This window comes from Tyto alba, unplaced genomic scaffold, assembly GCF_018691265.1.
Source record: "Tyto alba isolate M040663 unplaced genomic scaffold, T.alba_DEE_v4.0 Super-Scaffold_19, whole genome shotgun sequence".
In the NCBI taxonomy this organism is placed as follows: Eukaryota; Metazoa; Chordata; class Aves; order Strigiformes; family Tytonidae; genus Tyto; species Tyto alba.
The window spans coordinates 6,116,943-6,141,727 of NW_024881281.1; the positions used below are offsets into that span (position 1 = coordinate 6,116,943).

The 24,785-nt window shown below is 52.6% G+C and overlaps 3 protein-coding genes and 2 non-coding genes across 10 annotated transcripts in view; 4 read left to right on the top strand and 1 right to left on the bottom strand.

Annotated features, from left to right (window-relative positions):
• Positions 1-1,047: 1,047 nt before the first annotated feature.
• On the top strand, positions 1,048-8,030 carry TSR1 (TSR1 ribosome maturation factor). Of its 2 annotated transcripts, none has more exons than XM_042791516.1 (15): positions 1,048-1,188; positions 1,281-1,384; positions 1,643-1,859; positions 1,939-2,073; positions 3,135-3,562; positions 3,850-4,009; positions 4,342-4,508; positions 4,795-4,997; positions 5,452-5,614; positions 5,847-5,957; positions 6,304-6,436; positions 6,855-6,971; positions 7,242-7,382; positions 7,507-7,581; positions 7,677-8,030. In XM_042791516.1, the coding sequence occupies exons 1-15, from the start codon at positions 1,089-1,091 to the stop codon at positions 7,853-7,855; spliced, it is 2,433 nt and encodes an 810-aa protein (XP_042647450.1). In that variant the 5' UTR covers positions 1,048-1,088; the 3' UTR covers positions 7,856-8,030. The 2 variants fall into 2 exon arrangements, with proteins under 2 accessions (XP_042647450.1, XP_042647451.1); XM_042791517.1 differs by having other exon boundaries at positions 3,135-3,556.
• LOC116964583 lies at positions 5,067-5,159 on the top strand. Its single transcript, XR_004408808.2, has one exon. It is a non-coding gene; the product is annotated as a small nucleolar RNA SNORD91 family (small nucleolar RNA).
• LOC116964585 lies at positions 6,498-6,590 on the top strand. The gene has a single exon (XR_004408809.1). It is a non-coding gene; the product is annotated as a small nucleolar RNA SNORD91 family (small nucleolar RNA).
• Positions 8,031-8,393: 363 nt separating the features above from the next.
• Positions 8,394-10,630, bottom strand: SRR (serine racemase). Of its 4 annotated transcripts, none has more exons than XM_042791519.1 (7): positions 10,458-10,630; positions 10,120-10,255; positions 9,771-9,874; positions 9,577-9,696; positions 9,453-9,461; positions 8,946-9,155; positions 8,394-8,682 (listed from the first exon to the last, which is right to left on the bottom strand). In XM_042791519.1, the coding sequence occupies exons 1-7, from the start codon at positions 10,623-10,625 to the stop codon at positions 8,485-8,487; spliced, it is 945 nt and encodes a 314-aa protein (XP_042647453.1). In that variant the 5' UTR covers positions 10,626-10,630; the 3' UTR covers positions 8,394-8,484. The 4 variants fall into 4 exon arrangements, with proteins under 4 accessions (XP_042647453.1, XP_042647452.1, XP_042647454.1 ...); XM_042791518.1 differs by having other exon boundaries at positions 9,387-9,461; XM_042791521.1 differs by having other exon boundaries at positions 8,589-8,768; positions 9,387-9,461.
• A 105-nt stretch (positions 10,631-10,735) lies between these two features.
• Positions 10,736-24,785, top strand: part of SMG6 (SMG6 nonsense mediated mRNA decay factor) — a 114,794-nt gene continuing 100,744 nt past the window's right edge. For both annotated transcript variants that reach the window (XM_042791303.1, XM_042791304.1), the window contains exons 1-8: positions 10,736-10,835; positions 11,798-13,565; positions 15,663-15,855; positions 16,555-16,665; positions 17,408-17,514; positions 18,628-18,706; positions 19,783-19,893; positions 20,555-20,767. In XM_042791303.1, coding sequence (XP_042647237.1) covers positions 10,742-10,835; positions 11,798-13,565; positions 15,663-15,855; positions 16,555-16,665; positions 17,408-17,514; positions 18,628-18,706; positions 19,783-19,893; positions 20,555-20,767 — 2,676 coding nt within the window. In that variant the 5' untranslated portion in view covers positions 10,736-10,741. The remainder of the gene's footprint in view (positions 10,836-11,797; positions 13,566-15,662; positions 15,856-16,554; positions 16,666-17,407; positions 17,515-18,627; positions 18,707-19,782; positions 19,894-20,554; positions 20,768-24,785) is intronic.

Below are 24,785 nucleotides of genomic sequence, written 5' to 3' on the forward strand. Positions count from 1 at the left end.
GCCACAGGAGTGTTGTTTTTCTTGAATTGGGAGTATCCTAGTTATTCCCTCTTCCCCCGAGTCCTTTCTGAGCAGCCTCTTTGCATTTGGCTCTGCAAGGCAGTGCTACAGGCTGTCTCGGTTGATGGGCAGCCTTTGGAAATGACAGTGGGGGAGACTTGCATGTTGTCCTGCAGCCAGCACCTGTATAGAGAGACTTAATTACTACTGCTTAAAGAGTGTTTATCTGTCACTGGTCTCTTTAATTTTGTGTCTTCCTTCCTGTCAGGTAGGACATGCCATCTACATTGCTTTTAGAGTTTGAAAGGTGTAGACAGCCAGTCTGCTTTTAGGGGTAGAAAAGGATCTGTAAAGGACAGTCCATAACTGATGCCTCTGTGTTGCTGCTGTCATGCCGATTTACTCGCAGGAGTGGAAGTGGGGGATGACACCTTGAGTTCAGAGGAAGCAGGGACCTGTAGGAATGTGCTTTTTCCCTCCTGTGCAGTTGCTCAGCTGGGATCTGGAGTATCAGCTGCCCTGCCTCTCCCTTCTAATTGCAACACCACTGTAAACGCCTAACCACATTGCTCACCTGCCCGTGTTTCTGGGGTGCTGGGGACCTAATGCTCCCAAGAACAAGCAGAGGGAGTTATATTCCTGAGTGATGGCATGGTCCTGGGGGCAGGGGCTTTGCCAGCGCTGGGCAGAGCAGCTTTTGTTTGGCAGGACGTGCCACCGCAGCAGGGTACGGCCAAGGCCTTGGAACAGAGATTCTTGGCTGGGTAACAGCTGGCAAGAACCGAGGGGACCAGCGCTGCCGGTCACCAACGGGGCTGGGACGAGGAGGATCGTTTCCAGAGCACGGGCGAGCCCTCTCTCTGCAGGCGGGCTGGTTTCCTCTCTTCTGTAAATACCTGTACAAAGAACTAATCAATAAAGCGCTGAAGGAACGCCTGTCGCTCCTGTCTCTCATTCCCCCGCCCTGCTCCCCGCGGCTCACCCCTCCCTGTCCCTCACGCCGCCATCTTAGCGCCTGTGCCCGGCGTGCCTCGCGGTGCCGGAAGTGACGCGAGCGGAAGCGCCGAGGCGGCAGCGAGGAGGGCAGCATGGTGGCGGCGGGCGTCCACCGGCCCGGGCCGCTGAAGCAGCAGAACAAAGCGCACAAGGGCGGGAAGCACAGCGGGTCGTCGCAGCGTCGCGCCGGAGGTGAGGCGGGGAGGGCCCGGTCGGGTTTCCCCCGCCGGCCCTGCGCGCCCCGGGCCCGCCTGAACGATCTCTCCCCCCCCCCCCCCCCCCAGGCCGCGTCTCCGTTAAGGCCCAGCCCCGCCGGCGGCTCCGCGACCTCAGCAGGGTGGATCGGCGGCACCAGGCGCTGCAGCTCCGCCGGCAGCGCAAGGAGGCGGTGAGGGGCACGGGGGGAACCGGGGTGGTGGCGGGAAACGGGTCGGTTCGGGTCTCGGTGTGGGGACCGAGCCAGTTTGCGTCTTTGCGGGGGGAGCGGGAGCTGGGGCAGGGAGAGGAGAGGGCGCCGGGGTCAGTTCAGTGTGGGGCAAGCGGAGCGTTACTGGAGCAACTGGGTTCGGGTTGAGCTGCAGAGGATTCGGGGTGGGATTGGAGCTGGGCTGGGGCCAGGCTTCATGCTCTGTGGTTGTGCCCGTAGGTGCTGGCAGAGAAGCGGAGCTTGGGCAGCAGGGATGGGCCCCCACACCTCGTGGTTTTGGTGCCGCTGCACAGCAGGGCTGCAGCCCACGACACCCTCTGCTTGCTGCAGAGCCAGGATGCGGCTCTTGTCCGTGTGGATGAGGGGAGAGCTGGTGGCTTTGTGCTCCTCTGCCCCCGACTCAAGCAGCGTTGGCGGTTTGTGACAGCACAGGCAGGTGAGGAAACACTGTTGATGGTGGGGTTCTTGGCTCCGTACCTCTGGCAGCCTCAGTAACAGAGGTGTCTTGCGTGCAGGGGACCTTCATGCTGTCTTAGACCTTGCAAAGGTCGCTGACTCCCTCCTGTTCATCCTGGATGCTGCAGACGGCTGGGACAGCGCGGGGGAGCACTGCCTCTCCTGCCTCTTTGCACAGGGGCTCCCCAGTTACGGTGAGCGAGCAAGAAACGTTAAGGGCTTCTGGTGGGGTATAAGTCGAGGAGGTTCTTGATGGGGGGTTCCTGTTGCATTAATTAAAAACTACATACGTAGATAGGTGATCACAGATCTTTGCTCTGTTTCTGAGCATAGATGGGGTGGGTGAGTGCCGTTCTCACGTGACCTTGCGTTGCTGCCTGCTGTGGTTTACCACCAGCCAGCGACCAAGTACCACGCAGCTGCTCACTCAAAAGAAGAATAAAAAAAAAAAAAGTGAAACTCATGCGTCGAGATAAGAAGAGTTTGATGAATAAAATAAAGTAGAATAATAACAACAATAATAAAAATATCTTAATAGTAATAGTAATGAAAAGTGACATAATACAAAGGAGAAATAAAACCCAAGAAAAGCTAAATGATACACGATGGAATTGCTCACCACTTGCTGACAGGTACCCGAGCAGCAATCTGCCCCTCAGCCACCTCCCCTCAGTTTCTATACTGAGCGTGATGTCCTTATGGCATGGAGTAGCCCTTTGGCTAGTTCAGGTCAGCTCTCCTGGCCACGCTTCCTTGCATCTTGTGCACCTGCTTGCTGGCAGAGCATGGGAAACTGAGAAATCCTTAGTGTAAGATAAGTGCTACTTAGCAACAACTAAAACATCAGTGTGTTTTCAACATTATTCTCACACTAAATCCAAAAGAGAGCACTGTACCAGCAGCTAGGAAGAAAATTAACTCTATCCCAGCCAAAACCATGACACAACCATGTGGGGGCTGTTCTAGGTTTTGGCCTCTGGGTGCGTTGTGTTGTCAGTATTGTAATGGTTATCAAGGCCTGTGGAGTGAAGGGATTCAGATGCTTTCTTGCTAAGTTCAGTTCTTCGGCCCTTACCTCTATTTAGTCTCAAAAACTTATATCTGAAGACTTTTCTGTCCCGAGTGTTCTTTTCTGCACTTCATGACGTGAATCTGTTTGGTTACTTGGGTTGCTGATACCCAAGTGCTTGGTAAAAAGGAGTACAAGAAGATTTACGGTCTGACCCTAAATTCTGTTCTGCACACTGCTCGGTAGCTCTTGCTGTCCCAGGGGGCACTGACTTGCCACCGAAGAAGCGGATAGATGCCAGGAAGAAACTTGCCAAAGCCATTGAGAAACGCTTTCCCGAGGCCAAGCTCTTCCCTCTGCACACGGAGCAGGACTCCTTGCTGCTGCTGAGGCACCTCGCCACCCAGAAGCAGCGGCATCTCGCTTTTCGGGACAGGCGGGCTCACCTGCTCGCCTATGCCGCTGAGTTTGTGCCCGGTCAGGAGAACGACCTGGTTGGGACCTTGAAGGTGTCTGGTTTTGTCCGGGGACAGACCCTCGATGTGAACAGCCTGGTGCATATTGTGGGACATGGAGACTTCCAGATGAGCCAGGTGGATGCCCCCCCCGATCCCCTCTCTTTGAACCCCCGAGTGGTTAAAGGACAGAAGAGGAGTCAGGACATGGAGGTACAGGTGTGTGGGAGCTCGGGACATTGCTGGGCCCATTAGAAAGCAATGTTTCTAAACTTTTATCAGGACAATACAACTGGGTGTATGTGGTCAAGGGAAGGGGAAAGGGAGTTGTACTGGAGCCAGTAGGCCTGTGTTCTGCTGCTGAGCGGTGATTCCTTGCCCACAGCATATAATGAACGTTACGATACAACATAACGAACATGATACTGAAGGGAGTTTTGCTTCAGACTGGTTGCTAGCTTGAGTTAGATGTATTCCCAGGTGAGAACTCCGCTCTTGCCCTTCAGGATGACTCTGTAAATGGAACCGATGAGATGGAGGAAGATGTTAAGGTCTTGTTGAAGGCAGATCCAAGTAAGCAGGAGTCTTTGCAGTCAGAAGTGGTTCCTGATCCTATGGAAGGGGAGCAGACGTGGCCTACCGAAGAAGAATTGCAAGAAGCAGAGGGTGAGTAACAGCAATACCTCTGTACCTTTACCTTGTCCCTGTTAAGAGAGTTGTAAGAAGCCCTCAGTCACCAGGATGGCTGAGGATGACTGTGAAGGATGCTAATTGAGACCCAGGGCTTCCAGTCCTAGTCCCATCACCTGACTAGGAGGCTGCCTGGTTTGCCTCGCAGTTAGCAGGGTTACATTTCTGCTGCCTTTTCTGGGCTCTGGTGAATTCTGTGCTGGGAAACAGTGATTCTGGTCTAGAGCTGGTCTTGGCTGTCCTGGTGTAAATGTTGCTGAGGGAAAGGAAAACTGTTCCTGTATTAACCATTGTTGGGAATCCTGCAGCTTCTCTGAAGGCAAACAGGAGGGTGGTGAAGGTCCCCAAAGGCACATCCAAATACCAGGCTGCCTGGATTGTGGACGATGGAGAAGAAGGCAGTGAGAAAGATGATGACGACAGCGATGACGATGATGACATCGATGTTGATATGATGGAAGAGGCAGTTTCCCAGGTACCTCCATGAGCTGTTGCTACTGGTGATCTCCAGGGCGTTACTGCATATTCTAGGACAATCCTGTCCTTCCGGCTTGCTCCATGCAAGGGCACAACACAGATCCAGGAATTGCCTGGATTTCCTTTGTTAAATCTCTCACATAGCCTGTTAGATACAGAAATGAGGGACTGTGGTGTAGCTTGGGTCACGAGTCACACAATGCGAGCACATGCAGGGTTTGCAGTCAGCATGGATGTCAGCAGAGCATGTGTGCTCATGGGCTCTGTGCTGTCCTGTGTGTCAGGAGGGGGAAAGCAGTGAGGAGGAAGAGGGATCTGCAGAGGAGGAGTGCGAGACTATGACCGTTTCTGAGTGCTTGCGGGACGACCAGTATGATGAGAAGGTGGAGGAAGATGAACAGATGCTGGAAAGATACAAACAGGAGAGAATGGATGAGATGTTTCCGGATGAGGTGGACACGCCACGTGATGTACCTGCCAGAGTCCGGTAAGAAACTGGATGCTTTGCTGGGAGAGGAGCTAGAAGGCACCATTCTGTCTAGTTTAGTGAGATAGGGCAGGAAGCCTGTGATGTCTTAGCCGTGGTGTCTGAACCTGGCTGAAGGATTCTTCTGAAGACTCACTCTTAGGCTCTGAGGCTTCCAGGGGAGGCACTAGTTGGGGGGCAGTGGTTGGGCCTGGGCAGCTCCCTGCGGCAGGGAGAGCTGGGTCCTGACCTGAGAGAGAGAGGAGGACAGCACAGCCCTGATGCAAGGTCACATTGTCTGGGGACTTGGCTGCTGTTTCTAGTTCTCTCTGCACTGAGATCTTTTTTGAGAGCTAACATTTGCTTTGCTCCCTTTGCCCACTCTGAAGGTATGAGTCCTTGTGGACCACAGAAGGTGCTGGCCACGCACCTTGATTGGTGAAGTAGTTTGTCTTTTCTGTTATCTGTTCTCTAGATTCCAGAAGTACAGGGGGCTGAAGAGCTTCCGAACCTCTCCATGGGACCCCAAAGAGAATCTCCCAAGGGATTACGCCAGGATTTTCCAGTTCCAGGACTTCTCCCGAACCAGAAAGCACCTCTTCCGGCAAATAGAGAAAGAGGAGACCGAAGGAGCCTCGGTAGCTCCCTTTTTTCTTGCTGATTTCTTCCCGTACTGTGTTCCCTTGCCCCTAGTAGGAAAGACTTATTGGGCGTGTGACTGGGTGGATCTTTTCAGCCAGCTGGTTCTTAACATGAAGCCATGAGTTCAGATGATATTGTTCTCCTGGATTCCCTTTCTAACCCAGGCACATGTTACTTCTGACACTTTTCTGTTGAGAGGAATATTCACAACTGATTCTCTCTTGGCAGGTTGGCTGGTACGTTACACTTCATGTCTGCAATGTCCCCATCTCGGTGATGGAAAGCTTCAAAGAAGGGAAGCCCCTAGTCCTGTTCTCACTGCTTCCCCACGAACAAAAGGTGACAAAGTATGGCCATGCTAATATCTTGTAGGTGTGCAGCTCCTTGTCTGATTCCCTCAGGCTGAGTGGGTTGGAGAGGTTCTGGCTGCAAAGGGTTTGGGCTGAAATCTCCCCACAGTGCTTACATTTCAAAATAGGACCTTCCCTTTGGTCAGAGCAGGCTGAAGCTGCCAGGAGTGTTTAGGCTAGAGTGTCTGAGCCTGGCTGAGGTGTCTGCACTGGTGACCAGCGGTCCTTTGGGAAGCCATTGTCAAAGGCGTTTGTCTCTGCTGCAACATCCTGTTGATTTCTGTGCTGCTTGCCAGCCCTGCTGTCAGCCCCTCACCGTGCTGCCTCTCTTGCAGATGTCTGTGTTGAATTTCCTGGTGCGTCGGCATCCAAGTAACAGCGAGCCAGTGAGGGCAAAGGAGGAGCTGATCTTCCACTGTGGGTTCAGACGCTTCCGAGCATCCCCCCTATTCTCCCAGCACACCTCAGGTTTGTGAGGGACTGGTGGGTGGGCATGGGTATGCCAGGAGGTGGGACTGGGGTTTCTAGGGCAGGAAGCCTGTGATGTCTTAGCCGTGGTGTCTGAACCTGGCTGAAGGACTTTTCTGAAGACTCACTCCTAGGCTCTGAGGCTTCCAGGGAAGGCACTAAATAGTGGGGAATGGAAGGGCTTGGGCAAGGTGGCTCACTGGTCCAGGCAAGGTGGTGGCAGGTTCCACACAGTGGGCTGATAGCTCAAAGGATCACCTTTGTTCCCAGGTACTTTGCCTGTAGAGGAGAGGTGTTTTGTCACTTGTTTTCCTAAAGCACAGAACCTATTTGGCGGGGATGAATGGGCTCATTGGGGCTTCCCAGAGCTCTGAGGTCTGCTGTTGGCCTAAACTTGATCATTGCTGTTCTGTCCTAGCTGATAAGCACAAGCTGGAGCGTTTCCTGCGCCCGGATGCTGCCGTGGTGGTGACTGTTTATGCTCCCATCATTTTCCCTCCTGCCTCAGTGCTTCTGTTTAAACAGAGAAGTAACGGTAAGTGGATAAGCGCTGAGGAGGTGATGTCTGGGAAACAAACATTAGCATGCCATTCCTATACCCCACATATAAGTGCATCTATCCAGAAAGTATGACTTGCAAAAGCTGTCTCCTTCATGCTGTTTGAGGAGATGAATGCATTTCTATCCCCATTATCACCGGCACCTTTGTCCCTGCTGTGGGGTTGCTCTAGATCTTGGAAACATTTGGTGGGGGAGAAGGTGCTGGAGGTACCTTCTGTAGTGCATTAGTGACTCTGCCTTGCAGGAATGCACGACCTCATTGCCACGGGTTCTCTGCTTTCTGTGGACCCAGACAGAATTGTCATCAAGCGGCTGGTGCTCAGTGGCCATCCTTTCAAGATCTTTACCAAGACGGCTGTTGTGCGATACATGTTCTTTAACAGAGGTACAGCTCGTCTCTGTGTGGTGGGAGTTGAGGATGTGGAAGCAGAACTCCTGCCTCTGCAGGAGCGGTTCTGTTGGGCCATCAAAGCCTGTTTCTTACCTGCCTTTCATGTTTTGATCTCCAGAGGATGTGATGTGGTTTAAGCCTGTGGAGCTGAGGACAAAATGGGGTCGTAGAGGTCACATCAAGGAGCCCTTGGGTAGGTTTAATTTTGTATTTATCTCTGATGCTGGGCAGGATGTGGTCCACCTGGGCAGGAGAGACAGCTACTGGCCTCTTCTGCTCTCTGCCTAGGAACCCATGGTCACATGAAGTGCCACTTCGATGGACAGCTAAAATCTCAGGACACAGTGCTGCTGAACCTCTACAAGCGTGCTTTTCCTAAATGGACTTACGACCCTTATGTTCCGGAGCCCGTGCCATGGGTGAGGAGTGAGAGTGCGCTGCTGGTGCAGGAGGTGGAAATGGAGTAAGTCTCCAGCATGGCAGTTTTCCCTGGATGCTGTTCTCAAGCCGTGTGCAGTGAGGACAGCACTGATACCTTGGGTATATTACTGCTGGGGTCTGTACAGAGGCAGCTGTCTCACCAGCTGCTGCTCAGGTACCAGCTATAGCTATTTATTTTAATGGAAAATGTTTTCAAAAACATCTAAGTGCCTCTGTCTTGGTGGTGGCTGGCTGTGGAGGCCAAATAGGGAGGCTGTGTGTACCCGTTGTCCCACTGGGGCTGTTATCTTTCCCTCATTCCCTGCTACAGTGGTGCATGTGGGGATTTTGCTGTATCAAGGACAGGAGTTTGTTGGAAGTTATTGTGACGCTGAGAAAGGCAAAGTAGCAGCTGGGGAGAGTGACTGAGCGCAGCTCACTGGAGGCCTGTCCCAGGGCAAGGCAGAACAGGCAGTGCTTTGTTTCCAGACCCCCAGTAGCGACCCTTTACTTTGGAACTAAGTGACTCTGTGCTGTAGAGACCAATGCCAGCTTCCCTTATCCCTCTACACACACTTTCAAATGTTGGGGGTCATTCATCTGTTTTTAGTAGCGCACAAATCAGACTCTACAAATTCAGAGTGAGGTTTCCGTCGCTTGAGACACGGCTCTGTTCTCATTCCGCTTTCCCAGGGAGGTCTGTGAGCCAGGTCAGGGAGCTCAGGTCCACGTTTCCCCCACACAGCACGATGCAAACGTTTTCCACCTCCCGGGGGACTGCCTGGAACTGCTCTGAGAGCACGGCCGCCACTCCCACGCCCGCTGTTGGCTCAATCAGCAGCTTCATCCTTTCCCACACCAGCCGCGTGGCTCGCTGTCGGGACAGAGCAGCAGCTGTCATCCCAGCAGTGAGTCCAGGCTGCTGCGGAGGGCACTGTGTGCACATCTCTCTGCAGAGCTCTGGGAAGGGAGAGCAGAGCTTCCGCCAGCCCTTTGCAGCTGGAGACAGTGTGGGTGTTGCACAGCTGTGGGGGGGTGCAGGGGCTTGTGCTGCCCTGGGAGAGTGGAGGGGCAGAGCACGGATGGAGGCAGCTGCCTGCTGGCAGCTACCGTGAGAAGGCAGCCGGGAGCATTTACCTTGATTTCTTCCTCTGAGACTGTCAGAACGTCATCAACCAAATCCCTGATGATGGGCCACGTGTTTGGTCCGATGCTGGTTTTAACAGCATCTGCAATGGTATCCGGTGGGTGAAGGTTGGGGATTAGTTCCCCTCTTACCTTGGACTGGTAACAGTCATCTGCGTTGCGTGGCTCAGCAGCAAACACTTTCACATCTGGTCTCAAAGCCTGTGGAGAGCAGGAGGAGCCGCTTAGTTCAGACTCGTGTGTGACGCTGCTGCTGCTGCATGTGCAGGGGGCTGAGTAGGCCCTGCTGCTGCTGGGCAGACCCCATGCACCCAAAGATTGTCACAGCAGGGTCTCTCAGTTTCTAAAGAGAAAAGCTGCTGCCTGTCCTGCGAGCACTGCCCTTCTCCCTGGCAGATACAGCCACTGATTCCTGGGTGAGCTGTTGCCCACCTTGATGGTGACTGCTATTCCTGCAATCATTCCTCCACCTCCAACAGGAACTACCACTGCGTTTACCTCGGGGGCCTGTGCAGAAAAGGAAGCGTGAGTGCTTCTGGCAGCTCGGGTACCCTTTTTTGCTGTGCCCCTGCCTGCGAGGAGCAGAGCTCTGCGCCAGGTCTGGGCTGTGCCTTTCCCTCACCTGCTCCAGCACCTCCAGGGCGATTGTGCCCTGCCCTGCGATCACTGCCGGCTCCTGGTTGGGGTGCACCATGACTCCTCCTGTCTCCTGGACTACACGAGATGCTGTCTCGGCTCTGGACTAAGGGAAAGCACACATGGTCGCCTCTCAGCCTGGCCGGGTCACGGCCCTGGTCGGTCTCTCTCGTGCCTCACCTCGTCACTGGGCTCGCACGGCACCAGCGTGGCGCCGTAGGCGTGGATGGCAGCTTGCTTACACCGCGGCGCTGTGCGGGGCACCACGATGTAGGCAGGAATCCCTGTGTGACGGAAGAGGAGGCAAACTGAACAGCACAAAAGCAACGAGTAGCCTGTTGGCACTGCAGGAGCAGGCTCTGCCTCGCCTATGCTAGCTCCTGCGTGTGTTCAGGTGCGGGACACCCCTGCTTCTCTCCAGGGCTGGCATTGCTGCGCACCCGGAGCTGCCACTGCCCAGGAGCCAGCTCTGCCTTTACCCCCGGCCCTGCACCTCTGAGCCGGGTCTGGAGGTCGGGGTACACGTTACCTTCGGCCTGGGCAGCGCAGGCAAGCGCCTGCCCGTGGTTCCCGCTGCTGTGTGTCACGACAGCCCGGGGCAGCCCCCGGCCATCGCGCTCACTTTCCTCGACCAGGCTCCTGACCGCGTTCAGGGCGCCGCGGATCTGGCGGGAGAGCGCAGCCGGCTCAGGTGGGGGATCTCCTTCCTCGGAGCCTCCCCTGCGCCTTGGGAAGCACTTCAACCCCCGCGCAGGGCGGCGGGAGCTACGCCTGCTTCGAGGGCCGGGAGGTGTCGGCAGAAAGTGAGTTTTCCCCCCCCCCCCGCCCCAGCGCAAGAAGCGGCTTGTGCCGCTGTCCCCAGCGCACCTTGAAGGAGCCGGTCCTCTGGAAGAGCTCGCACTTGAAGAGGAGCCGGCGGCCGGCCAGGCGGTCCAGGCTCCCGCTGGTGAGCAGCGGCGTCCGGTGCAACCGGCCGCGGAGCCGCTGCTCCGCCGCCCGGACCTGGGGCAGCGCCAGGCGCGGCGGTGCCGCCATGGCTGCCGGGGCGAACGCGCATGCGCGCAGCGCCGCTTTCCCCCCCCCCCCCCTTTCTTTCTTTTGGTCCTACGCGGCCGCCGTCCGCCCCCCCCCCCCCCTCCCGCGGAGGGAAGATGGCGGAGGGGCTGGAGCGCGTCCGCGTCTCGGCCGCCGAGCTGCGGGACATGGTGGCGGCGCAGGCCCGCGCCGCGGCGGGCGGCGGGCGAGGTGAGAGGGGGGGGGGGACGGGACCGGTGAGAGTCGGGAGAGCCGGTGCTTGGGGCCTTTCCCTTCCCCTCAGCGGCACCTGCCCAGCGGCGGGCCGGGCCCCTCGGCCCCACCGCCCGGCCGGGGCTGGGCCCCCGCGTCGTCCCGGACACGGTTGTCGCCGGGGTGAGAGTACACGGATACCGACGCACAGAGAACAGGGGCTGCGGGGCCTGCCCCGGGGTCAGGTCAGTCCCTGCCCCGCTCGAGGACCTCGCTGCCGCCTCCGGGGCCGAGCCCCTGGTAGCGGCGTCTTCGGTGGGGCTGAGGGACGGTGGTACGGGCTGGAGCCAGGTACTGATAAGAGGAAGAAGTTGAGGAAGCGCAGCGCGTAACAGCCCGGCTTTGGTGGAAAGTTTAATCACGCTCTTCAACGACTTTTTGCGTAAATATAAAGAGGAGGAGAGAAACGTTACTGAGCTGGGAGTAAAGGGGGGGGGGGGGGCAGTGCATCTTTGGCTCAAAATGAGCTGCCGATGTAGCAGGGGGCCTGTCAGAGAAGGCGGCACCCGCAGACAGAAAGGCTCCTGCACCAGTGGCAGGCAGGCAGCTGCTGCTGAACCCCCTACCGCTAAAACTTTGTGCCTGGTACGGGCATATGGATGCTTAAGTCTCGTGTTGTTCTTGAGCTCTTTCTCAGCTTGTTAGTGCTTTGAGGCAAAACCTGTTGCAGGATGTGTTTTCTAAGTGATTCAGGCCAAGGATTTGTCAGCTTCCTTATACTTTCTCATTTTCTACTCTAGCTTTGTGATTTCCTCTAAACCTTGACAGAGACTTTCAGATGTGTCCTCCTGGACCTGCCCTGAGGGTAGTAGAGCATTCGCCTTTACTTAATACTTTTCCTTGAATATTTGTTTTGCTATTTTTTTTCTCCCTGGCTGGTTTGTGGTGGGAATAACTTCCTTCTGTCTATTTTTCCCCAGAAAACATGAAGGAAGTGAAGGAGCCGAGGCATCGCAAAGACAACAGGCGCCCAGATCTGGAGATTTACAAGCCTGGCCTCTCCCGGCTGAGGAGCAAACTTGTGCCACCAAAGCACGAGGCCTCGGAGGAGAGGAGCAGAGCTGAGGAGGGCCAGGAGGAGAGTTCCAGTGACAAGGGCTCTTTGCGAGGAGGGACTCCAGTCATGGAGGATTTTGGCAAAGGTGATAGCCCCAAGCAGAATGGTCCTTCGCAGGCAAATGAAGAGACAGAGGCTAAAGGTGGTCTTCAGAGCCAGGAGAACTTGTCCAAGCAGCCCACTCCGGATGAATGGTGTCCCAAGACCACCAGGAGAACCAAGAAGCCAGACCAGCAGATCTACCAGCCAGGGAAACGCCTGCATTCAGCTGCTAAAGAACCGTCCCTGCGGTCAGCTACTGAGGAAGTCACCAGTAAGATGGAGCAGCTGAAAATTGAGAGAAATGAAGAGACTGGGAAAGGTACTGGAAAAGACAATAATAGGAAAACCAAATCGAGCAAGGAGGATAGAGAGGGGAGCCTGGCAGGGGAAGGAGTGAGAACCTCAAGGGGAGAAAAAGGAAGACGAGTAGAGCGAAGTGACAGGATTAGGAGAACAAGCGACGAGGTGATGCAAGGGAAGCTGGGCTCCACCAAACGGTACTCCCGCTCTGACAAGCGGCGGAGCCGGTACCGCACCTGCAGCACAAGCTCAGCTGGAAGCAACAACAGCGTAGATGGAGCCCCACTCATGGACGGGGTGGAGAGGCGTCAGGAGCGTGCCAGAGAAAGGATACGTCCTAGGAAGCAGCTCTCTGCATCCTCCAGTGACTCCTTGGACGATGACAGAATCGATGAGGCAGAAGCATATGTCTCTAGCAGAAATTTGGACAAGAAAAAGCGCTCAGAGCAGAGTCGAGCTTCTCGGAGTGAGAGCGAATGGAGCAGCAATGGCAGAGAAGTCAAGGGATCCTTTCGAGTCACATTTGACAGCAGGACTATGAACAGGGATATCAGTCTGGCAGATGCAGATAAAAAAAAGCCCCTGAAGGCGTTTGTTAGTTGCAATGACTCAGAGGCTTTGGAGGCAAGGAGCCAGAGCAGAGAGCCCCAGGGGAGGGGCCGTGGGATTCTGTTCCTGCCTGCCAACACGGACCTCTCTGCCAACACCGCAGGCTCCCCTGAACCCAGTCACCCTGGGCCCAGGCTCCTGCTGGGTGGGCCTGGGAGTAAAGGCCCCCGAAGCAGGGGCCGAGGTGGCACTGCTCGCAGGCTGTGGGACCCAAATAACCCGGACCAAAAACCCGCCCTGAAGAGCCAGACTGCTCAACTTCACTTCCTAGACACGGACGATGAAGTGAGCCCCACCTCCTGGGGAGAAGCCCGCCAGGCCCAGCCATCTTACTATAAGTTCCAAAACTCTGACAACCCCTACTACTACCCTCGGGCCTCAGGTCAAGGGCCCCAGTATCCTTATGGTGGCTACTCCCTGCAGTATCCTATGGGTCCAAGCAACGGTGTGTACCCAGGAGCTTATTACCCCGGGTACCCTGGCCAGGCAGGGCAGTACATGTGCGGCCCACTCCCCCCAACTCCTCTGAGTCCTGAGATGGAGCAGCAGATGCGGAACGTGCAGCAGCAGGAGCTCAGCAAACTCCTCCGCGAGGCTGGGAACCAGGAGCAGCAGCTCAGCAATCTGCTTTCCAGAGACCGCATCAGCCCAGAGGGGCTGGAGAAGATGACCCAGCTGAGGTTTGTGGCTGTGCTGTAGAGGGGTGTGTGACCGAGTCATTTCTAGGATGAAGTACCAAAGCTCTTATCCAGAGAATGGTGTCTCTTTGGGGATCTGGTGTACTGGAGACGTCAACGTCTTGGAGTCTGGGAGATGGGGCAGTGGCTTGCTAACTTTTGATGTCCTGGGTCTGTTTGTCATGTGCTAGTTGTGTGTGGGTATTGGAAGGAAACTGTGGGTGAAGGTATCATTTGCCTGGGCTGGGAGCTAAGCTGTAGCTTCTTGTGGTTGTGGAATGCCTTGCTCACGTTTCAGAAACACAGAAGAGCAGGACAAGCACCTGCTGCGACTCTTGGGTTCTTCTTGCTCTTGCTGGAGCTGATCTCTCTCCCAGTGCTCTCACATGCTTTCAGTATTTGCTAGTGGACTTCTGCTATCTTACCTGTCCTTGGTTATCCGCTGTCTGATTTGTGCCGTGGGTTTCAGGGCCGGTGACTGATTGTGCTTGCGAAGTGTTCCAGGGCTTCCTGCTGTGTAACACTGACAGCACCTTTCAAGCGCCGGGTAGTTTTGCTCTTGACACCACTCTACCCTGTGACATAGGGTGGTCCAGTGGGAGCAGCCTGGTGACACCAGCTTGTGAGAGGGAAGTGACAGTGGTGCTCTGGAGGGTAGTTAACATGGCTGTAGCAAGTTTCTATTTGGTATCCTTCACATTTACTTGTGACTTCCTTGTCTCCAAGGCTTCTCTGGAGACTTTATTTTCAGAGCTGACTAGAAGCATATCTAGCAGGTGAGCTCAGCTGAGGGGTTGTTCTGTGTTTTGGGGACTTGCGCTGTAGACCACAGGGTGGAATGTGTCTGTGCTTGAAGCAGCACTGGAGGTTTTGGGTCTTTCTCAAGGTGTCAAGGTCACCCAGAGCTGTTGTCTGGAGGGAGAGGATAGCCTACGCAGTGCTGCTATGGCCCATGGGAAGCCCACCCTACCCTGGGAGCATAGGCATGGTTGGCCCCATCCCTGCTGGCAGCATCCCTCTGTCTCTCTGTGTCTCCTGCCTGTGTCAGAGTATGCTGCCAGCCTGTCTGTGGAGCTGCATTGGGGCTCTTGGATGCAATTGCTGCTTATCAGATGTCCATCTGTAGAAACACCTAATTCTCTTGGTGTTTGTGTTGTCCAAGTGTGTGTGCGCAGGGTCTAGGGACTGTGTGGGGTAGGGCAGCAGAACCATGCTCTGTGCTCTGCACAGGGACCTGCCAGTGTCCTCCTTTTACTCTGTCAGGCTCTTCTAGGCATTGCCATCTGGCCTTGCTCTGGGCTTTACCATACACACTGTTTACTGTTTTCTGTAGGGCTCAGAGCATTATAAGGGATAAGGCTGCTAAGGCAGTAACAGCTGAGGATCCCATTTACCATAAACTTGCCCCAGATATTGTGGAGCTGTTTCTAGCCTGCAACTATTAAATTCAGGGGAGGAATTCTGCTCCAGCATCTGGGCAAAGCTTGTAGGTAGCTGGTGGGAAGAATGCGATTTCTGGGGCTCCAAGGCTTTATTTCCTTCAGGTGTGATGTTCCTAGCTCTCACTTATTTTTGAGGAAGCAGGGTTTTTGTTTCTGCTGTGTATTTCGGCTGGATGGAAAAGAGGTGGGGATCATTTTAATGGCAAGATCTCTCTTGCCCTCTGGTCCTTTGTGTGGTTGTTCTGGCCTGTAGTAGCCAGACTTTGTGCTCAGAAGGAGCAGAGTCTGGCAGTGAGTGCTTTCTCTGTGTTAGTATCAGGAGACACTTATGCCTTGCTGTTCCCAGTGGCAGAACTGTAGCAGAGCTCCTCGCTCTTTGCTCTTTGCCTGATCCGTTCTGATGCATGCGTACAAGGGAAATGGTCCTTTCAGATTTGCCCTCTTGGAACAGGAAGGGTGTTTGGTTGCAAGAGCTCCCATCTGCCTGTGGGACCTGTGTGGAAGCATTGATTTGCCATAGTGTGTGAGCTGGCTGAACTGCTGACATCTCATGCGTGCTGGATGAAAGCAGCGGGTGGCTCAGCACATGTCTCCTGCCAGCTCAGGCCCAGGCTGGGCAGTTGCTGTGGTATTGACCACCGATGGTGTTTCACCGTAGGGTGGAGATGCTGCAGCTGTATGAACGGTGCATCCTGATGGATATTGAGTTCTCTGATACCCAGAACGTGGACCAGCTGCTGTGGAAGAATGCCTTTTACCAGGTGATTGAGAAATTCCGGCAGCTTCTCAAGGATCCTCAGGGGGAGAATGCCCAAGAAATTCGGAACAAACTGCTCCAGCTTCTAGATGAGGTAAGAGGAGAGAAACATCCCCAAACTGCACTCAGACTTTGGGTGGGATTGGCTGGTGTTTAGAATGGGATGGTGTAACTGGGCAACTTGATCCTGTTCGTATCTCTGTGTGCCTTAGGCCATCTGTGTGCAAGGAGAATGTTCAGACAAATTATGATTTAGTGTGGCAGATGTAGGTCCAAGTGGACATTTATTATAATTTAAACTGGGCTTGTTTTGGTGTGTTTTATGTTATTTAGAAATTGATTTAAGCTAAAATGAAATTAATGCTCTGAAGTGGAAATAAACAGAAGCATTCCTGGAGGTGTTTGTGCCATCGTTATCAAATTTGCTTAAAAGTCATTCTGTTGAACTGTGCAGCTCAGTTTACTCTTTGTAGAAGGTACGTTGACACATCCAATAGGATGTGTTTTATAGAATTAGGCTGGTGGGAAGGGACTGCTGGAGGGCTTTAGTCCAACCTCCTGCTCAAAGCAGGACTCCTCAGACGCTACATCAGGTCAGTCTTGATTTTGTCTAGCTCAGTCTTGAAAAACTCTGAGGCTGGAGATCCCCTGAACTCTTTGTTGTTTTCTGAAGAGAAACAGCCCACACCTCAGGGAGAGGGACCTTTTTTCTTGCATGTGGCAGGGATGGTGTGGTGATTTTGTGCTCGTCATTGGAAAGTTTGTAACATCCAAGCATCTATGTGTTTTGCAGGGCACTTCTTTTTTTGATGGCCTACTCCAAAAGCTGCAGGTGTCCTACCAGTTCAAGCTAGAGGACTATATGGACGGGATGGCCATCCGCAGTAAGCCTCTGAGGAAAATGGTAGGTTGGCTTCCTCTTGGAGACTTCTCATCCTATTTAATCATGTGCAACATGCTGAACTCAATGTGCTGCCCTTGCCAAGAGGTAGGCAGCTGTACTCTGAACAGATGTCAGTATGTTTGGAGGGACTGTTTGTCAGCTGCTAGAGAACTTGTTGAACCAACTCTGGTGTATTAACATTTTTTAGCTTCCTTTGCAAAGAAGAACTTCTTTTGTACTAGCGCTGTGACCAGGGATAATAAAGGGAAGGAAGTGCCCACAGATACCCTGGCTTTGCCTTAGATATTGAACATCTCATATTTCTGTCTTTGGAATCCGGAATAATGAACAAGGAAAGCTTAACAGTTACACTCCCTCCCTGCCACTTGACAGTGTATTACCCTGGCTTGTGAGTGCAGGTGTGAGGGACAGCTGGGAAAGCATATTTTAGTCCAGCTCCATTCCCAGAGAGATGTGTTTGTCTAACAGCTGTCCTCATATTGGTCACAGACCAAACAACTCTCTTCTGGAAAGAGATGGGACGTTGTTGTAAGGGAGGAGGTGTTTAGGGGATTGGCTTGCCCCTGAAAATGCTGAACCAGTGCCATGGAGCCTTTTAATTTCATTTTGCTGCCCTTTTGTGAGACCTTCAGTGTGTCAGCGACCTCCTCTTAGCTCTCTACAGTCCCTGTGTGCTCACTGGGTCGGCAGGTGAGCTGGGGCTGTGCAGGTCCCACATGATGTACCGAATGCTTCTTTCCAGGTGAAGTACGCACTGATCAGTGCTCAGAGGTGTATGATTTGTCAAGGGGACATTTGCCGATACAGAGAACAAGCAAATGACACCGCAAACTACGGAAAGGCACGCAGGTACTGTGTTCTTTGCTGAGCGCAGCTCTTCCTCTATCTGTGAGGGATGTATCTCATTTCATGCTTAAACTTGACTCTAGCCAAAGAAATCTTTCCATTCTTCTTTATTGTATTGCAATCCTGTGAAGCCGAAAGATGTGGCCTACACCGCTTTGCTCCCAGAGAGCGAGCCAGCAGATACAGTCATTCTCCAGCCATCTAGTGTGGAAGTTGTTCTGTGCTGATCTGCAGCAGGGAGGGTTTATGCTGTTGAGGCTGGCAGAATGGCTGTTATGTTTTCTGGTAGCTTTTCAGCTGGGAGAGGTTCCCATATGTGTCCATATGTTCTGACTGCATCAGGAGTTACCGGCACTTGTTGCACTGTCACTCTTGTTTTTCTGATGTTTTTTCTGGAGCAGAGACTGGGGAGGGGGGAAGATGAGCCCAGCGTGGGGGATGGAGCCCTAAAATCTGTGGAGGTTTGGAGAACAGGGCAGGAAAAACTGCTGATTTTGGGGTCTGTGGACATCACTGAGCATGCTGATATCTCAGGGAGGCTGGGAGGAACATAGTGGGTTCATGATGTGTCTGAATACTGTTGATGTGTGGCTGGAGAATGGATAGTAGAGTTGAGAGAAAATAGAGCTGAGAATGGAGGGATGAGTGAACTGCCACTGAATGGATACCTCTTCTCTTGGGATGATTAAGTATCTTGAAAATACGTGAAATTAGCTAAGGAACATGGGGGGTTTGGTCCCAGCTGCCATGAAGCTAAAAAGGGGATGGAGAGAGGAATGTTCCTTGAATAGACTGTTCTCTGTGCCCGAGGTTGCATGGGGGACAGCGCTTGCTGGGTCTGGCAAAATGCTCATCTTCAGGATGAGCCAAGAATATTTCCTTCCGCAGCTGTATCTGCCCCTCTCTGTGTTCCTGTGCCCCAGCTGCCTCTCCGGGCCAGGCACAGGCTCGCTGCCTGTGCACACTCTTGCAGGCAGAGGGCACTTGTGCAAAGGGCCTGTTCCCTGCAGGACTGCCAATGCTGCGCTGCGAGGGGAATTCTGTGCCCTTAGCAGCAAGGAAGGCAACCTGATGTCCTTTTAGTAAACTGTTTTCTCTGGTTCTTCCCTCCCTCAGCTGGTACCTGAAAGCTCAGCAAATTGCTCCCAAAAACGGCCGCCCATACAACCAGCTGGCGCTTCTGGCCATCTACACGGTAAGATGCTCATCAAGGATGGAGCAAGCATAGGGAGAGCCTTGGGGATGGCTGTGGGATTCCATCTGGTGGAAAAAGGCATTGTTTAGGGCAGTGCTCCCAGATGATTTTTTTTTTTTTTGTTAAAAGAAAAAAGCTGATGGCAGGATGTGCTGTGTGGATTCCAGCTGCTGTGGCTTCAGGCAGCTTTGTTAGATACACGCTACTCCCTCAGGCTATCGGCATTTTGGAGACTGTTCCGCGGGCTGTTGAGAGTGCAAATGTTTTAAAAGTGGGTTTTGTTTAAAGTTTTGCATGAGATTTTTGTGCTTAAGGCCATGCTGCCATGCGAATGCTGTTTGTTTGCCGTGTCTTCACTGAACCCGTGGGCGCTGGTCTAAGTGACATCCACATGCGACTTTCTTAGGTTTCCATTTTCCGCCTGCTGTGGTGGTTTGAAAAGCCAGCAGCATGTGGACAAAACACTAAATGGCTGTGTCTTGGTAGCATAAAGACTCAAGGGGTGCATTATCATGGTATTCACTGTGGGAGAAAAGGTGCTGAGGAGTTGCTCGAGCATGAGCATCAGGCAGAAATGAGGGGGGAATCCTGCCCTACCACTGGCAGGAGTCTGGCAAACCCTCCAGTCTTCCTGGGCCTCTGCTCTTTGTAAAAATCATGTCAGAGTTGTTTCCATACTCATAGTAATGTTGAAAATAGTTATTTCCTGAAGTGTCAGGAATTCAGTATTTATACCTTTGCCCTTCAGCGTGGTGTCTGGTGAGAGACTGCTTTGTATGAGCCTCTGCATTGATGGCTTCTGTAGAAGCCTTGGGGCTAGAGTAATCGAGTCTGCAGGCTGCGGTGTCACCTGCTGTCCCTAACCCTGGCAAAAGGCTTGTGCTTTGTGCTGGTGGTTGTAGGTAGATGTGAATATGGATGGAGAGTTTAAGGTCCTACTTGTCGTAGTGTTTGTCAGCGTGTCTGTCTGTCCCAGGCAATTGTATTGAGGGACAGGGAAGGCAAAGTGTGTGGGAGCTTGGCACTGAATGCCCCAGAATGAGTTGGCAGCTCTGAGTCTGGTTGTGTTTTTGCAGAGGAGAAAGCTGGATGCTGTCTACTATTACATGCGCAGTCTGGCTGCTAGCAACCCCATCCTCACAGCCAAGGAGAGCCTCATGAGTCTGTTTGAAGAGACAAAGCGCAAGGTGAGTGTTGGTGCTGGGCTGTGGGATGCTGCAGCTGCCCACACAAACTGTCCTGTGCTGGAGAGCTGTGATCCAGAGAGGAGGGTGATGGTGGCTTTTGGACTTGGAGTCACCACTTAGCTACTTCTGAGAAATTCCATATTGAGAGTCAGATAAGAGAGTCAGCATTCAAAATGATGGTGCCCTTTCTGCTTCTCCTCAGGCTGCTTTTGGAGTTGCTTGGGCAGCTAAACCTCTTGTTTCTGGGTCACAAACTGTAAAATAGCCAAGCTCAGCAAGAACTGTTGGCTGCTGTGGTTTGCAGCATGGCCTTGGCATGCAGCATGATCATTGCCTTATCTCATAGATGCCCCACACCTATGGGGGTGGGTAAGAGAGGCTGCAGTCCCTTTGTGCTCCAGAGGGTCACCCTGAGTCAAAGACAGAGCACGTTAACGGTCACTCTTCAGACTGCAAACAGCTTTTCTTATCCCAGGGCAGTTGGAGTTGAAAACCTCTCCCCTGCAGTATCCTGTAGAGTCAGAAACCAAAGTCTGGACCTGTCAATGAGTTACTGTGGTTCTGAAGCAGAGGGAAGGGTTAATTTCTCCATATAAATGAAATTATATATTTTTCCTGAACTTTGATCCATGGGTGATTCGAATCTGTCCTATCTGCCCAGGCTGAGCAGATGGAGCAGAGGAAACATCAGGTGCTGGATCTGAGCCCCAGCCGCCGGGGGAAGGGCAAGAAGTCCACATTGCGACAAGTTGGAGATGATGCCACACGGCTGGAGATCTGGATCCATCCCTCCCACCCCCGCTCCTCCCAGGGCCACGAGTCCGGCAGGGATTCTGAGCAGGACAACAGTCTTGGGAACCTCAGCCCCAGCGACGTGAGTACTGCAGGAGGCGGCAGTTGGCTTTGGTGTCATGTGTTTGGAATGCAGTGGAATGACACTGGATCTGTTTTGCTTTCCTGTTGCTAAATTTTCCAGTGTTTTGGCTTCCCCTATGGGAGCTGTGCCTGGGTCAGGCTGAGGAGCTGGTGACCTTGTGCCTCTCATGTTTAAGGGATGTTGTTACCATCCATTTCTTGGCAGCATGTACTGGCGTGGCTGATACGGAATAGGAGAGGCACAAACAGAAGATGTTATAAAATGCCTCTGCTGAGGGCTCTAACTTGGGTGAGGTTGCCGGTGGGAAATGAGATCAGATACTGAAGACCAGGGTTAACAGTGACCTCGTAAGTTCTGAGGCTTGTTCTGGAAGTGGGTCACTTGTCCCAGTGCCAGATGATCGGAAATTTGTACTGGGAATGTGAAAACCATGGGTTTTATTTCCAGTGTAGGTGTTATATTTGCAGTACTTGTTCTGCTGAGAGGCCAAACCAGTGCCTTTCTTTTTGCAAGGATAAAATAATAATTGACTGACGGTATCTCTCCTCAGTCTGTTTGAGCTGTGTACCTTGCAAGAGGAGTCCGAGTGAACTCTGTTTGTCAGGCACAGGAATGCAGGCGACGGCAGCGGTGGTTGGGAGCTCATCCTCCAGGAATCCTCACACTGCTTTGGCACATGCGGCTTGCAAGAGAACTTGCCAGGGAGCTCTGGGCTGCCTGTCCTAAAATGGCTGTTAAGGATGTGAGTTTAGCAGAACTGGGAAGACCTTCCCCACATACTGCGGGGCCCAGAGCTGCTCAGATACGATTGCACTTTTATAACTAGTTTGTGACTTCAGCTGGGTGGAACTGGGGTGAAGTCTTGAAGCTTTGAAAGATAAGCTTTGGCACATAGCTGCAGCATTTTTAAGACATTACTGCCCTTGGTTGTTTTCCCTCTCCTCAGCTTCTCTTCTGGAGACCTTTGCTTCCTCAGCATCATTGAAAGGAACGTGCCAAGCCTTAGCCTCTCCATAAATCATTGATGAAGATGCTTTGACATAAGATGCTGTGAGTGCTTTTAAGGCACTAGGGGTTTCTTTTTTGCAGCACTTCCATGTGAGGTAGTGTAACTGCTAGCAAAGCAGGAGGCAGTGATGACTTCTTGTTTATAGTGCAGCGCTGTTTGCTCGGGCTTGCCCTCGGTCTGTTCGATGGGAGGCTGTGCTCTCTGAAGTGCAGGTTGCTGGCAATGCCTGTACAGATTGTGTGTCTGATTACTACCATTAGTCTTGATTTCTTCATCTGTTTGAAATGTTGGCTTGTGGAAAGCACAAGCTTTCTGATTGTGGAGAGACCGCATGATCAGAAATGTAATGGCAAAAGGGCAGGGCGAGCTGAGGGCACAGGTTTAGGCACTGCTGGCGTTGCCAGCCAGGCTATTTGTACTCAGGCTGCCTGTGCTTGATGCGGTGCAGCACTCCACTTGTGTTGGCACAGCTGCTTACAGGGCTGTGCTGTGGCCATCTCACCGAACCGATCTGCATTAAAAATAACCAGGTGAAAAGGAAGCCTTAAATCTGTGTCACTGCCAAAGCTCCTGAGCTGTGAAGCTGTGGTCTGCATAGAGACAGCAGCTCTTCGGGGAGCTCTGGAGTTCTTGCTCCTTGAAGCTATAGCCGTTTATCCCCTTCCTTGCAGCATCTCTCGGTGGTTTGCAGCTCCTTCTCTGGAAAGGAGTGGAGCAGCCTGTGTGTTGCCACTGTGTGGCACTGTTTGGCCTTGGATGGGCCCTGCCTGCGCCAGGGCAGGCAGCAGCCTTCATCCTGGCAGCACCTCTGCCCCACATCCCCCAGTTTTTTCTCTCAGGGGATGTGTGCCAGTGCTTACGTGTCATTTTGGGGAAATGAGTCTAAATGTGTCATCACCTCCTTCGTCCCTTCCTTGCCAGCTTTAGCCCTTGAAAAGGCTGAGGCAAGCCATGTTCTTTTGTTTGTACTGACAGCTGTGCTCTGCAGGTAGCTCCTCAGGCATCAGTCTTTATGGCAGCTGTTTCTGGGCCAGGAAGGGAATTTTACAGGGTAGAATGGGAAAGTGTTCAGCTTCCAGAAGGAGATAAAACACTGCAAGTATAAATCCTAACAGCTCTGGACGTGGACTGGGCAGAAGCGTGGGGGAGAGGCTCCTTGCACCCTTCAGACAGATGCTGTTGCTTCAAACCCAGGCCAAGCCAAAGGTGACTGCTGTTTTTATGGTGGAGATGCTGGCTGTTTCACAGGTGACAAGAAATTGATTTGGGTTGTTTTCTTTCCTTGGTGGTTGCTTTCTCCCTTGTGCAGGCGGTTAGGTGCCAGTCCTGTCACATGGCACATTTGGCAGAGAGATGCTGCATGATTATTCTCCCAGGACCTGCTGATGTGTGCGCTGTCCCTGTCAGCGAGCAGAATCTGCTCAGCATATGCTTGTGCATCTCTTCTTGGTGCTGACTTTTTTTCCTTATGCAGCCCTATACAAAGACACAAACATCATTACTTTATTCAAGAGTTAGGACCCAATTGACTAGAGTTAGTAAAGCGTGATGGCAAGTCTGCAGAAAGCCAGCTCACGCTGCAGCCGTTGCTGTGACAAGGGAAGGTGGCGTGCAGAGCTGGCGATTGGACTTGGCACTGTGTGTTTAGGTAGAGGCTTGATATAGCTGCTTCTTTCACAGTTTGCTACATTATCTTTTCTAGGAAGATGCAGAACTGGAAGAACACACCATCTGTCCACACCGAGGGGCGTACATCTCCGTTTGGCCCCTTCCTCAGTAACTGGATTTGGCGCTGCTGGCACAGAGGGTGTGGAACTGTTTCAAAGCAAGCTGAAGAAGTGTTTGGGTTGCAGCCTTGGTTGTTTTGTGCGTAGGGTTTTGTCCGTTATGCCTGCAGCCTTTTGGGGTTTCATTCTGTGAATGGTTGCTCTCTGTGGTCTCTTGTATGTTGCATGTTTCTAGGTGTGCAGTGGCAGGAGAGTACAGGCTGACCCCATGTCCTGCTTACCTGAGAGTATCAGGTCACTTCGTGTGGGATTCCACTAAGACATGCAAAAAAGGAGGTTGAACCAAGGAGTAGTTGTGTTGCTTTTTTAAAAACAACTGGATAGGGCAAAGTGAGCCGAAGAGCTGAGTGTCTGCTGTTTCTTCTCTGCCACTGGTTTCATTTGCCATGGGTCTGTATTGATCTTAAATCTGATAGTACCATACACAGCTTACTGCGCAGACTGTGAATTGGTAAAGTAAACAGGCAAGACATGCTGTCAGTCTCTTGAGAAAGTGTTAATATTACACTGAGTTTGAGATTTTAATCACTCCTGTCAGGAAATGCTGAGTTAAGGTTCCCACAGTTGCTATTGCCCGCTGCCTGTGCTCTGCAGTAGATATTTCCTTGTGTTACCACGCAGCATGCATGCACTAATAAAGTTTACTCCATAGCTGCAGCTAAGATTGGGGAAGAGAGGTTTTCCCTTGGCAAGACAGTAATTGAATAATACTTCTCTCCAAATGTCTGAATACTTCAGCATCATTAAAGAATTAAAGTCTCCTAGCTTCTTTGTGAGAGGTCAATCTTGTAGAGCTATCAAAAGTTTGTTAGGGCCACCCAAAAAGCTCTTAGAAAGGCTAAGGCCAGAGTCAAGATCTTCTGACTCAGCCCTGTGTGTCAGCTGCAGCAACTTTCCCATTTCCCTCCAGCCTGCTGGTTAGGAACAGAGGTTTTGCATTTGCCTGGTGCTGGGTGCCCATAAAGCAACAAGCCCTTTGCAGTAACAGAGGAATTGTGGTGGAATCATTAGCTCTGAAGTTCAGAGCAGGTTTTAACTTCCATTTCTTTACACAGCCTTTCTTCTCAGCAGCAGGGAGTATGGACAGCGCATCAGGGTTTCCACAAGTGAGCAATAAATACCACCAGGAGGTCAACCAAAAAAAAAAAAAAAAAAGTCAAAGTTCTCTCAGTAGGCTGAATATGGAGGGCTTCTTACTTTTGTGTTTCTTCTTTGTTAC